Source organism: Cheilinus undulatus, linkage group 18 (genome assembly GCF_018320785.1).
Source record: "Cheilinus undulatus linkage group 18, ASM1832078v1, whole genome shotgun sequence".
NCBI lineage: Eukaryota > Metazoa > Chordata > Actinopteri > Labriformes > Labridae > Cheilinus > Cheilinus undulatus.
In genome coordinates, this window is record NC_054882.1 from 10,071,303 (window position 1) to 10,085,526 (window position 14,224).

The 14,224-nt window shown below is 38.5% G+C and overlaps 1 protein-coding gene across 2 annotated transcripts in view; it reads right to left on the reverse strand.

Annotated features, from left to right (window-relative positions):
• The window catches only part of LOC121525904 (nesprin-2-like), an 81,189-nt gene that overhangs the window by 42,404 nt on the left and 24,561 nt on the right, over positions 1 to 14,224 (reverse strand). For both annotated transcript variants that reach the window (XM_041812111.1, XM_041812112.1), the window contains exons 20-31: positions 14,079 to 14,222; positions 13,745 to 13,915; positions 13,407 to 13,540; positions 13,128 to 13,332; positions 10,988 to 11,170; positions 10,372 to 10,479; positions 9,548 to 9,702; positions 9,152 to 9,299; positions 8,974 to 9,068; positions 6,775 to 7,006; positions 4,949 to 5,143; positions 1,963 to 2,088 (exon numbers count right to left, since the gene is read on the reverse strand). In XM_041812111.1, the coding sequence (XP_041668045.1) occupies positions 1,963 to 2,088; positions 4,949 to 5,143; positions 6,775 to 7,006; positions 8,974 to 9,068; positions 9,152 to 9,299; positions 9,548 to 9,702; positions 10,372 to 10,479; positions 10,988 to 11,170; positions 13,128 to 13,332; positions 13,407 to 13,540; positions 13,745 to 13,915; positions 14,079 to 14,222 (1,896 nt within the window). The remainder of the gene's footprint in view (positions 1 to 1,962; positions 2,089 to 4,948; positions 5,144 to 6,774; positions 7,007 to 8,973; positions 9,069 to 9,151; positions 9,300 to 9,547; positions 9,703 to 10,371; positions 10,480 to 10,987; positions 11,171 to 13,127; positions 13,333 to 13,406; positions 13,541 to 13,744; positions 13,916 to 14,078; positions 14,223 to 14,224) is intronic.

The window sequence follows — 14,224 nt, forward strand, 5'->3', positions numbered from 1 at the left end:
ACAGCCGGAGGGCCACAGGTGTGTTTGTGGTTCCCTCACTGTTTTCTTGTGTTGTTATACCATATATTGAGCTCACTATTTTCATCTTTTATGTTGTAAAAATGTGCATGAATGTATGCTAACACTGGAAACTGTATGCAAAAGGAATTACTGTATGTCATTTTATAAATCAGAATCAACTTGCAGAGGACATTTGCAAAAACCATTCAACAAAACTACTGTTGTCATTTCTGAACACTAAAAGTGGAGCTAGAGTCATTAAACAGTTGACGTAGCATAGTAAAAAGGCAGGAAAAAGTGGATTCAGTCCCCATTTTGAGCTTATTTAAACTGTTGATTCTTTTGATTTCTTCTTATTAAAACTTGAATTATCAATGACTATTTACTTTCTACATTAACATCTGTCCTGGGTGATCAGATAACCAGGAGTCAGCCTTAATACAAGGTGAGCACGCATCCCAGCGGGTTTTGAGGATGGATTAAGATGTGAAGGGTCACATTCGTATTGCTGCTACATGGGTCATAACCACTTGTCTCCAAAATCACCACTTTGCTGGAAATTAAGAAAATACACTGTATTTTCACATTCTTCAACAATGGATTGTCAAAGTCAGGATTATATTTGACACTTTGTATCGGTTTAAAATGTGTAAAAACTCATTCCCAGATTTAAAGGGTTTTTAATGAAAAAAAAAATCAAATCATGAAAAAAAAACCAGGAGGTTTTTGCCCAGCAGCAATGATATGTACTGTAAGTGGTCTGGGATGCCTTCATTCACATTGGTATGGTGAACGTTAGCTTTATCGTGAACACTTAAGCATCCTTAAGCTGCATTAAGGACTGGCCCTATTAAGTGGGAGAACAAAGCTGCCTCCTACTGGAGATAAACAATGATACATTCAGTCTTTTCCAACCTATAGGCCTTTATTTACATGCGACACCCTGTGTAGACAAAGATATAAACAGGGATATTGGTTTGGGTCCTCAAATACCAAGTGAAAGTCCTTATTAGTGGTTTGCATGGACGCGCCTCAATGCTACTAAAAACATTTTGATATCCGATAGCTCAGACTGCATATCAAGGTGGTTTAGGATGCCTTCATCTGGATTGGACTGGTCGTGGCACCTATAAGCAACTGCTCTGTCAACTGACTTGATATGCATGGCTTCATTTATGTCCATCCAGCCTCCCTTGGAGGGATGGGAATTACAGCAGTTCTTTAGAGATCCAGATAATTTGTCTCAACTGAATACAAAGAGCCAATCTTTCACCTCAAACGGCTCTTGATTTGGTACCATTTCGCCTTTTTTATCTCTTTAAAATAACAAGAAGAATGGAAATAAAGAAAACCATGTCATGCCAAATCGCTCACAAAAGGAATCAGCTCTTGGAACTGACTCGTCCTCGAATAACACATAATGAGTCCCTTTGAGCTGGCCTTCAATTGAGATTTAATATTAATGTAACCATGATCCCAAACAAGATTTATTTGCTAGAGAGTATATCATCATATCCTTCAACGCCATTTTTATGACACAACATGGGAGAAAAGCTGTTAAAGAGGTCCAGCTAGCCTCTTAGCTTGTGGCTAATTCAGCTTGTCCATTCTCACTGCACACACACACTGGACAAATGAGTTCCAATGGACACATTTACTGAAGTGCAGTTGATCAATACCTGAATGCCAAAAACACATCGTTAATGCACAATGTAAACAGGGCCCAAAGTGTAGAGATGTAACATTAATGCAAAGTATAAACACCCATTTTTATCGGCTGTTCGCTTGTTATCAGACCACCCAGGATGGATGATAATGCAAAGCAAAGGCTTGCCGTTTCCATCAAAGCAGCTCCATCCTACCAATGGATGCTTTTCATAGATTAAACTTTGACAGTGTATACAACTATAAGAATAAAAGACTGTAAAAATTTCTTGTTTTGATTCGTGTTTGCAGATATACCTTGAGGAATTTCTCAACGCTTTGCAGCTCATCATCAAACTCCGGTATCGACTGGTTCAGCCTGGTCTTCATATCCTTCAGCTGCAGCATGTTGTTTGATAGTCCAGCTTCACAGCGCTCCCAGTTCTGAGAAACAACAACAACAAAAAGATCTTAAAGTCATTCATCAAAAAGCTCAACGTGCTGCTAAGACGTTTATTGTCTCTAGGTACAACAATACAGTGGCCACTCCTTTGTCTCTGACTTCCTAAACATGCCGTACGTCATTAATCAGAGCAGATTGGATTAACTCTGCCGCTCTCAGGCAAACTGAAACCATGAGAGTCTACAGGGACAGATGGAGGATGGAGGAGCCAAGCACTATCAGAGAGGACAGGTGACTATCCAGGGAACTCATCTCATGTATCAGAACTGCATCTACCTGCAGCTGATTCAGATTTGTCCCACTTTCATGGGGTCCACTGTGTAACTGCAAAACATGCAACACATTAAGAAATATTAGATACAGCACAGCAAGAGTTATTTGACGTTTACTTCAAAAGTATAATTTATTTCTTAATAGGATATAGACTTGTTCAAATAAAAAAACTAATTCGGAAATTCAGATCTTTTAAGACCCAGATCCTCAGTTGGTAAACACTGCCTCAGAGAATCACATGGTTTGTTTACATGTCTTCTAAAGTTAAGCTATAGTTAAAGCTTGACTATGGTATTTAACCAGACTACTGTCATTGTCCTAGTATGCATGCACAGCAGGCCCAGCACGCCCACCTCTGCTACGGTAGATAGCGACATTCTTACTGTGAACGCTTTTCCTGTTTAACTTTCAAATAAGTATGCTGAACTGATTGTAAGATGAAAATTAATAAACATAAGACAACCTTTACAGCTCTGTGCATTTCATACATACTCTATGCTTTACGTTTGGCACAAAGAAGATGGACTCCGTACCTCTACCTTATGATGATAACCAAAAGGAGACAGCAATGGGTCACCTGCAACACTAACCCGCAAAATCCACATACTCCACGTCTGCAGCATTATGTGTGTATCACAGTTTTGCTTAGACTCACAACACATGCAGGTGGAGACTAAAGATCACAAGGAAACTACAAGTTTATGAGGGAATTTCAAGATCGCATGTTAACAACCAAGTTCAACCTGAGAATAGCATGTGAACAACAGGTTACTTTGCTTTGCTAAGACTGATTTGTTGCTCTTTTTATATTATTCTGTGATATTTTTTGCTTCTACCATGGATGAGTGCCTGTAAAATTGAAGGATTTATTTTTTGAGAAAGGACTTGGTGTCAAATAAAATCTTGTGGTTTCCAACCTGAAAAAATAACTTTTATTAACTTCATGACATTGTGTTAGGTTACCTTTGTGACACCTTTGTAACTCAGGGGTTCCCAAACTTTTCAGCCCGTGACCCCCAAAATAACAGCGTCAGAGATTGGGGACTCCAGTCTTCCCTTGGGGGGGATAAAGTGCATGATGTTGCATAAAGCAACTTGCTTTTCAGGTAGTTTTTAAAACTTCTACTTACATTTAAGCACAAATATCACTTGATAACTATGCTTTTATTTTAAATTGGACTCACAACCCGTGGGGGGGTTCCCAGCCCCCACTTTGGGACCCACTTCTAACCAACAGATGACTTGTGCCACTTGTTCTGACATGCAGTTGATATAATGACTCGTGCATCCTGGTTCCTGTTTGAATTTATCTGCTTGACATGGACTGATGTATTTTAGCAGCAGGTTCAGTTGAAAAATAGACCTGGTGCATATTCTAAGTGGAGAAGAGCTGAGAAAAGTGGAGTGGCATGTCTGGTATGCACCAGAGATAGACTACAGCGAGAAATGAGAATTGCAAATTACAAAAGAGGGAGTGATCTGCTCCAGAGTACGATTAGCATGCAAAGTGCTGTGCAGACAGAGTATGTGGAATATGAGGGTTAGCATTGATGCTGTTGGGCTTCAAAGTAATAGTCATATGTGGAGAATGTGTAGCATGTGTAGAATGCCTAATCCAGTCTCATACTGAGTGTACATACAAGAGTAAATCCATTGATTTCCAACCACATCATCCAGGTGTATAAATCTGACTTTAAAGAATTGGATTTATTACTATTTTAGTCATAATAAGAGTTTTATATGCATTTTAAAGTCTAGTTTTAGTTGGACTGAAAAAAAATTGACTCTTTCAAAGTGCATGTAAGTGTTTATGTGAAGTTTAAACAGCAAAGACAAATATCAGATATATAAAGCAGGATGGGATCAGAATGGTCAATTGCTTTATATTTCAATGCACAGAAAAGAAATCTGATTAATTCACATAGAGATATCTGAAGGATCTGAAGGAAAGAAGAAAAAGAAATGATTCACAGAAGCTGATGTAAGTGTCTCACAGGGACTATCAGAGCAACACTCTCACTGCCGGAAAATGTGACTCATTGGATCATGTTGCTCATGTATTGATTTTGTATATCCACTGGAACCTGGCCCATTGTTTTAATTGACTGGTCCCATTTCCTGAAACTGAACCTCCACACAGAAGGTAGAGTAGAATTTGACTTCAAAAATTAAACTAGGGCTGTAACTGTTTTGTTTCCAGATTCCTAATATATAACTTTTATTTTCCAGGTAAAAAGAGTTTTGCTTCCACAATGTATTTATATAGGGTAAAAAATGCAAATCAGAATTAAAAAGGTGCAAGAAAGATGTCTAAACACAGCTTTGGTAAAACCAAATCAAATATCCAAACATCAAATTTACTACAAAAGAAGGAAAACTTTTAGACCTTTTATGTACAGTGGACCAATTGATTTGATTCCAGTGCAGGTCTATGACAAAGACCTTGGTTTCTGAATCAAGATGAGCTCACAGTAAGGTCAGTGAAAACCAAGTCAAGCTCCACAAACATCCAAAAGCACCACTTCAGTAGCTGTTTAACAAAAACATCACAGGTAAGAGAGTGAATACCTTGATTATAGCCTCAGTGAGGTCCACCCTCCGGCTCAGCAGGCTGTGAAGGTTATCCCACTCCTCCTGCAGGGTTCCCAGCTCTGACTGTAGCTGATTCTGGGTCTCCTCGTCCCCCATGGAGAAGAGCTGCCGGCCGATCTCCAGCGTGTGGATGAAACTGGACTGATACCTCTGGAACAACAGCTCAGTGTGCTGTAGAGGGGATGAAGAGAGAAAAGGTCAGGATGAAGAGGAGAGAGACCTGAGACAAAAGAATGAGCTGTTATCAGTGAAAGTCTCTCTGGTGCCTTTTATTGAGGAGTGGCTGTTTGTTTATTGGGTCTCCAATCAATTCAAATCCAATCTCTGACTCTCCATCTTTGTTCTCTCTTTTGATGTAAATGTAATCAGAGGCGCTCTTTAGCTAGCTTAAATTTCAGTACTAAGGAGACTGTTTCCTCCCAAGTTCTTGAATGGTATCAAAAACCATTTCAAAGCTCAAAAACCCCTAGTAGAGACATTTTATAACTTTTGAACTACACAACGAACAAAAAACCCAACAATATAATCCTAATGGTGATATACAAGGGTCTAGTCATAGAGCCCTTTAAACAAAATCACCTCAAAACTCCACCAATAAAATGCAAAAATTCAAATAAAATCTCAAAATAGAATAAAAAACAACAACACAATCTTATTAAAATCCCAAAAATAAATAAACAACAACAAAAAAATCCAATAAAATCTTCTTAATGAAATACTGCAGTATAAATTTCTATGTATAGAATTAGAAATACACTGGTAAAGTACAGAACAAAACTCAAAAATCCTGTAAAATCCCAATCAAATCCCAACAATACAATACATAACAAAGAAATCAAAGAAAGAACTCCTAAAAAAAATAAAGAACAATAAAACTCTCAAAAAAGTCCCAGAAATGAAATGCAAAACAACTGAATCTAAACAAATGACCAGCAATGAAATCCAACAAAACAAAAGAATCCTGTTAAAATCCCAATAATAAAATTTTATGAAACAAAAAAGCCCACCATTTAAATCCACATAAGACTGACAACATTGTAAAATTATTCATAAATTTTCAAAAACATTCAAATAAAAAATAAAAAAAAAAATCCAATACAACTACAAAATATTGTGAAAATCCCAACAATCAAATCCAACTGAAAAGTTTTTAAAAGTATAAATAGAAAAAAAATCTCATGTGCAAAATAGGCAAAAAATGTTATGAATAAAAACATGACAATGAAACATATTATAATGAAATGTAAATAAAAACAAGAATTGAATCCTGCAAATAGACAACATCCTAACAAATCTCACAAATCAATCTATTCCCCCAGAATTCCAACAATAAAATCACACTAGACAACAGAGTCCCGATAAAATCCTTACAATAAAACTAAAAAAATGAAAGTTAAAAATATTAGCAAAGAATAAAATCCCAAGTGTAAAATATGTGAAAAATATTTTACACATAAAAATGCTACTAGCAAAATTTCTAAAAATCCTGACAATAAAATATAGTACAATAAAATCCCAACTATTAAATCCTGCAAAAATACAACACATTAATGTGTCCCACAACAATTACATTTCTATAAATCCAAATAATAATATCCAAATAAACAAAAAAGTCCGACAAAATACCAACAATACAATCCCAAAAAAGTACAAATTTTAAAAAATTGAATACGATGAAATACTCAAAAACACTCAACAAAATGCCACAAATTCCTCATACCATCTACAAATCCAGAAAACGTCCCTTTCTGTGACTCCCTCTGTATTCCCAAACATTCAAACACAGTTGCTAACTTTCTTACCTGGAGGTCCTGGAGCGAGCGGCGGAGCTGCTGCAGGCTGCAGCGGGTCGGTCCAGCAGGGGGCAGGAGGGTCTGTGTGTCTGACAGGAACTTCTGCAGCTTCTTCAGACTGCGTTTGTACAGGTGCCAGTGCTTCACCAGCCCCTCCACCAGTGAGCGGCGCTGATCTGCTCGCTGCACGGCCCCCTGCCAGTGCTCTCTGAGCTGGGCCAGCTTCAGGATGAAGTCACTCCTGGATTTAAAAACACAAATGTCATTTCATTAATTTCAAAGTCAACTATTACAAAAAAAACACTGTGCTATGAGCTCACAAGATCAGGATACTTTAATGCTGATTATTTCCTAAAAAATGACATTTCTGACATAAAGGCAGGCCATATTGTGTAAAATTAAGACTTTGTAAAGGTTGTACAATCTAGCTAACAAATGACCATTACAACTCACGGATGAATAAACCTAATTGACTAAGCAGATTAGCAATGAAGCCTGGCACTGTTTGGTGTTTTGGTCAGCTGTTTCGCAGCATCTGAAGGCTTCCTGTGCTTACAACGTTAATTTCAGAGCAGTTTTTCAGGCCAAAACTAAAGGCTTCTTTGGGTACATCTCTGTCATCCCTCAGCTGCCCCTGCTCTCCTGCCTTCAACATTCACCTGACCTACTCCTCTTCATTCACAGGGAAGTTCCTGAGAGACAAAGACGAGTGGTGATACAAACCAAGATTCTGTGATCAATTTCAAGTAATGATATGCATCTCAAAGTTGATTCTGTTGTTACCTGCTTTTCTTTTCAGGCCAAAAAAGCATTCTACTTACTTTTAAAGCTGTACTTTTTCAATGGAAATCTATCATTGATGGGTGCAGATGGCCTCAAGACATCTCTGACGGTAACTCTCACTGACTGTTCATCTGAGAAGCTGTCTCCTTCAGAACCGAAATAAACACGAAAACTTATTGAATAATATCATGTAAGGTATGAGGTTCAGGTAAGGGCTAGAACACCAAAAGCTGAAAGTTAAAAACCTGGCCTGCAAAAACCTGATTACAAAATGATCAATATAGCGGAGCAAACACTCTGCTCCCAGGAATAAAACTTGTCCTCTGTGAAAATATTCTAATGCAGTAAGCGTGGCTTATGTAGCTCTATCAGCTGCATAAGCCATGTAGAAAATGTAGCTATGTATCTAACGTAGTGATTAGGTCACACCCCATGTAGGCAGGCAGCCCAGGTTCAAGTCTGGCCCATGGCTCTTTCATTCCTCACTCTCTTGTCTCTGGTTCCAGCTCTATCCACTGTCCTGTCTCTCCAATGAAGGCAAGAAAAGCACCACAATACTGTTTTTCTTTTTTTTTTTTATCTATCATTGTGCCTCAGGACAGCAGCCCCAAATAAGCAGCGCTGTTCCACTTCCCATATTTGGTGCTAGGGCTAACAACAGAGCGGGAGAACTTTACAAAAAACATGTATGAAACATGTTTGAGCGTCCAGGAAAAACATAAACAAGCTGAGGGAAGTGCCAGCACATAAGTGTGAACACAGAGCTAAAAACAACAAACCGCAGGCAGAGTTTGGCTTCATCTTTACTTTATCTAACTAATCTTAATTTTGCTACATTCATATTCAGAATGTAGCAAATTTAACCCTTTAGCTAAGCACATTAGTAATGTATGAACAAAAGCTGAAACCTTCTAGGATACACAGCATAAGTGCTTTACACCAATTTAAGAAGGTTTGATTTTAAAAACATGTTGGCTTTTAAGTAGCCTTTTCAGACATACTAGCATTTTGTAGCATTTATCCTTCATGCACACTGAAGACGCAGAAAGCCTTTAGACTTTATTCATGCATAAGGGTTTGTTTTTAGTGGTTGACTTTGATTTATTTAGTTTTTTTGTTGCGGCACACAGTCAGTGTATTTACTTTGTTTGAAGGATACACTGTTTTTCACCCTGCACTTTAACAAACAAAAAGTTGTGTATGGGTTTGTTCTTTGGATTCCCATGGAAATGTAATGTAACGTGATTAAGGTGGAAAGACTAGACACTTACAGACCTTAGACTAGACTATACTGTAGACACTTCTTTGACATTACATGAAAGATAAGAGTTTTATGCTGTTAGTCTTTGAAATCTTCTAAATTGTATAAATATCCACCCATTAACAATTTAGCTCAACATGAATGTTTCAGTAAGATCTCCTTACCTGTCCTCCACCTCTCCTTTCTGCAGCAGATGAAGAGCCTCAGTGATAACTGAATAAAGGATCTGGTGACCAATGGACAGCTCAGCTTGAAACCGCTAAAACACCAGGACAGATCATGCTTAGATCTTCATAGATTTTTTTTTTGTTCATCATGCGGTCTGTCAATAATCACTGATACCTTGTGTGTGCAGAGCTGTTGTCTGAGGCCAAAATAGGAGCCAGCCACATCTACAGCCAGACTGTCCTCCATCCTCTGCAGAAATGACATCCAGCTCTCACACTTCTGCTCAAAGCTCTGCCGCCTCAGCGCCTCTGTCTGCAGCTCACTGAGGAGTGCCAAAACACAAATTACACCATCAGAGAATAAAACTACAACTTAAACCTCTTATGGTGCAGTACTCTAATGCAATTAACTGTTTAAAGTGTTTTAAAACAACATTTTCCAGTATGCTTAGAGGAAAATTAACAAATACTCATGTGGTAAAAGTATTTTTCCATCTGCATCATTTTATTTACTTTCTGAAATATATGTATCATGACATGTATCTCTCCCGTATTCATGCATTCCTCTGACCTGCAGGCCTCCTCAGCTCTGGCGGAGGTGTTGGCCCAGCAGTGGTTGAGGCGTTGCAGGCGGCGTGCTGCAGCGTCGCCCAGCGTCAAGCTGTGGCTCTGCTCATTCAGCACATCCAGGTCAGCAGACAGGCTGCTCAGCTCCAGGAGGCCAGACTGGAAGCATATGGTGACATCTCAGATCACAAGGGGATCACAACAGTCTGGACAACTGCACGCATGACATCATGGCTGAAGGGCCAAGGTACACAATATATGCATCTCAACTTAGCATTATTTTACCCTGATTTTGATTTTCTGTAGGGCATCAACTTATTGTTATGATTCCAAGAGAAACTCTTTCTAAGTGTCCTAGAGAGTCCTTAAAGATCTGTTTTGAATAAAACCATTGTGTGGTATCAATCTGCTTATAAAAAACTACATTTAGTAAGAGCATTCTTGCAATTAAGTCTAATAAATGAATGTTTTTAAATGTAATTATTTAGCCAAGCTGGACTGTTATAACTATCTGGACATTGACCACATTTTTGTGGAAATAATACATATTTATCTCAATATAAAGCAGTATAGGCCACTTGAGTCCATAAAACAAGGAAAAATAACACTTGTTGCAAGAAAAGTCTTCAAAACAGGTGACATTACTTCCCAATTTTTTATATTTTTCATGTCAAAAGGAAAACAAATTTGATATTTTATATTTAGCACTGTAACAACCTAAACATTAATCAGTTACAAAATTTTCCTATTTTCTTTGGTTTACTCTGGGAAAAGAAGCAGCACTGCATGCTCAATTCATTCATTCAAAATCCATTCATGCAGTCTCACCTGGTCTGCCGTCTGAGCCACATCCTGCAGACGCTCCTGCCAAAGCTCCAGGTTAGTCTCCAGTGACTTCAGGACGTTTTCAAACTCCTGCAGTCGCTCAAGCTCCACCTACAAGCAAACATGACACACAAGGGGCCATATGTTTTGTTAATTTATAGGTCACTGTGACAATTAGTGCAACTAGGTGGCAGGTTGGAGAGAAGAAATGCAGTAAAACTCAAAACAAGCCCTGGCTTATGCCCTGAAATATGTATTGAGTACTTAAAATAATGAACAATAACTGAAAAATTTTATTTGATTTTACACCCAGGACACTCAAAATGCCATCAGTGACATAGAAATCATGTTAGATAAGTCTCAAAGTCTGTTTTTAATGTCAAATATGTACATGTAAAAAGTAGAGAAACCAATCTGTGCACTTTAAAAAGTCACTTATTTCTGGAACTACTCCAGCTGGTGACTCTGTTTACCCCACATTTCAAAGCCAAAGTTGCCCTTGAGTAAAATACTTCCTTATTTCTAGTATCACCACATGCATTTCTTTGTTTAACCCTGAACAATCCAGATTGACTTTACTATATCCCTCAAACAGACTCTTTCATTCACAAAGTCTTACCTGCAGCTGACCCAGCTTTCCCGTCAGGCTGTGGCTAAGCTGCTGGACACCACGTGACAGCAACCTGCTCTCTGATTGGATCAGAGCAGCAGCTGAAGGTTCAAGGTGACCAATCAAGTCTTTGGAGGCCTCCAGCACCCCCTCCAGGTCGGCCTGCAAAGTGTCTGCTCCCTCCTGGAGACTCTGGGGGAGAAGGAAAAAAACAGACACAGATTTAGGTGTAGAAACAGGAGGAGTGGGTTATTTTGCAGCATAAAGTGTTAGTGAAGTGAAGAGTGAGATGGACAATCAAATGAGAATTTGTCAGCTAAAGCAGAGGAAGGAGAAGTAGTTGTCATTTTTTTCTTTTTTGTCCCCCAGAAATGAGTGGTTTGCATTTTGAAACTTTTTTTCTTCTTCTACAAACTTTAGCAGATTTTATCTCTTGGAGACTTTTTCAAATTTTTCTTACTCATGATTTGCACTACCATTTCACTCGATATATAAAAAATGTTACGGTTTCTACTCATTTTCATCAATTGATGTCAAGAAGTTCCAGACATAGAAAAGAAATCCCTTCAAAACCTCAGAATTATGGCATTAAAGTGACAAACTTTCACTTTTCTAAAGTACCTGACAAACTGCCTCCATAATAGTCAGAAAACCCAGGATAAAGATGGATGACTCAAATGAAATGTCTGACTTATGGCACTGGAATTGATTTTACATTTCAACATCTTTTTTCCTACTTCCTGTTGCCACACAGCCTCCCTCCAAGGACAAATGTGAAATATGAAATCATACAAGAGTTCTTGAAAAAGTAACACTTTTCCTTCAAAACAAGTAGGGAGAACAGAGCTGATAGGAAAGTAAAGCCACATTAAAGGGTAAATAGCTCTTCAGTTGGAGTACATCTACTCTAGTGTCCAAAATCACACACTCACTCTCTACTTCTTTTTCAAATATAGTGACCTGTCTATAGTGGACTATATTAGGAACTCATCTGCCCAATAAAAAAAAAAAGTTATTATGGGCACTACTCTGACCATGGAAAATCACATCATCACTGTCACACATGGAGTAACAATCGCTGAGGGTTGAAAAAAATAGTATAAATTAACTGAAAACTAACATTATACTCACTGTGTTTTCACATAAAAAAATAAATGAATAAAAATTTCTGATTTTTTTACAAGTTAATTATAAATGTTTTTGTGCCATAACTCATTTGTTTGTGCTTTCAGATAATGCTCTTATGCCTACAATCATCATGAGGGAAAACCATTTTGGCAGTGGAAATTCTTTACACTTAATGAAAAGAATTTAGTAAATGCTTCTAAATATAAACTGCTCTGTTGTTCTATGTGTTCTATATTCATACTGGCCTTACTCTTCTTATCCATCCTACATGTATGACAGCAGTCAAACTTTCACCTCGATATTGCATTAACCAGTAGTTGTTCACTACTTTCTCAAGACTGACCATGCCCCTATTTACATGAAAACAAGCCCCAAGACTAAACAGTGGTAGATTGGAAAACAGTGGTAGCAATGCTATTGTGTTGTATTTGCTATATGTTTTTCATCCTCAAATGATGAAGGAGAGTACAAGAAGAGCTCTCTTGCTTTGGGCAGGAACTGGAGGAGTAAAGTGGTCAAATGTGGGACAGGTGTTGTGCTCCGACTGACTTTAAGCCAGGGATTGCTCTGTGACATTAGGAGCTATAATGAAAATGTTGCTGGGGAGAGGGATATCTGGGCTGACATGCTTAGCCTGTAGCCACCATGACTCGGCCTCAGAAAAGAGAATGGAATAGATGGATGAATGGCTACGAGGTGGGGTCAGCTGTCCAGTTTGCTGGAAAGAGGCCGAACAGACACCTATAACTTTATCTTATGATGAGAAGATTAGCAAATAGAAAAATTCAATTGCAGTAGCTGGTTTCAACCTGAAGAGGGCAATCACAATTCAGATTTGTAAACTTTAAATATTTTTGTACTGAACTTCTGAGGGTTGGAATATGCAACATTTACATCACTTTTCAGCTAGGGGGTTTGGTTACACTTAATGTAAAACATACTGTTTCCTAATAAGTTCAGCTGCTAACTAATCATATTTTTAAAATTTAATCTTTTCAGTCTTATTTTATCACTGTCTCACCTGAACTTTGTGAATCCTCATAGTGACCTGCTCCACTGTGTTGTCATCAGTAGGCGCCCCATTTAAAACTGACTTCCCATCATTCTGCAGCGTCTGCAGCCGCTGAGAGAAAAATGCAGCCAGCTGAGCGTAGACCTCCCAGGCCTGCAGGACTTCTCCACTCTTCTGTAGCTGCAGGTTCAGCTCTCCTGACATGTTGCACCAGCTACAGAACAGGAAGACTAATTACTGATACATTCATTAGATTTAGATTCTGTACCTGTAGAGCGCTTGCCTCACCTGAATCTTTGTTTGTCCAGCCGCTCTGTGAAGAGGACAGCAGCTGTAGGAGTTATCACGTCTTTGAGAGAGGACATGGTTTGATTCAGTTTGTCCCACTCTGCCTCTGAAGCCTCCCTCTCTTCTTGAAGACACTTTCAACACAAACAGAAATATGAGTCATAACAGGTAAAAATGAAATATGGAATTGATATGAATTAGGCTTTATCTGCACATTGGAACCAGGATATTTAAAGTTGTTTTAAACTGTGCATTGGCTGATTTTGCATTCATACGGTAAGGGCAAATGTTTCTTACATGCATATTAACATGTCAAATATGAGGTCCATTAGTCCTACCTGCAGCTTCTTGTGGAGATCTCTGTGTGCCTGCAGGCAGAGCTGAGGGCTGCTGTGATATTCAAGAGTCTGAGAAATTCTTGTTTTTTTCTGCAACAACTGATTTAGTTGATTCTCCACACAATCCCACAGCTCCTGGGTCTCAACCAGCCTCTGTTTCACTGAGTCCTTCTGTTAAAGAAAACACAAGGTGATCCAATAATGGCTAAGTAAAATATCTGTTTTGGTCCGAAATGGCTGGTAGTAACCAGGCAAGATAAGATTAAAAAACAATAATAACACTGTTTATTGTCACAAAACAGCTCACTGCTGCCTCTTTCTTGTTTTAATTTACCTGTTCTGTGAGAGCTCTGCTGGCCTTAGTGGATTTTTCAACCTGTGATATAAAGTCACAGTGCCTGCTTTCTCCTTTGGCACTGAATTTGCCTCTCAGGTCCTGAAGAGCTGCAGATTTTAACCTGATATTTTCTTCAAGACCCT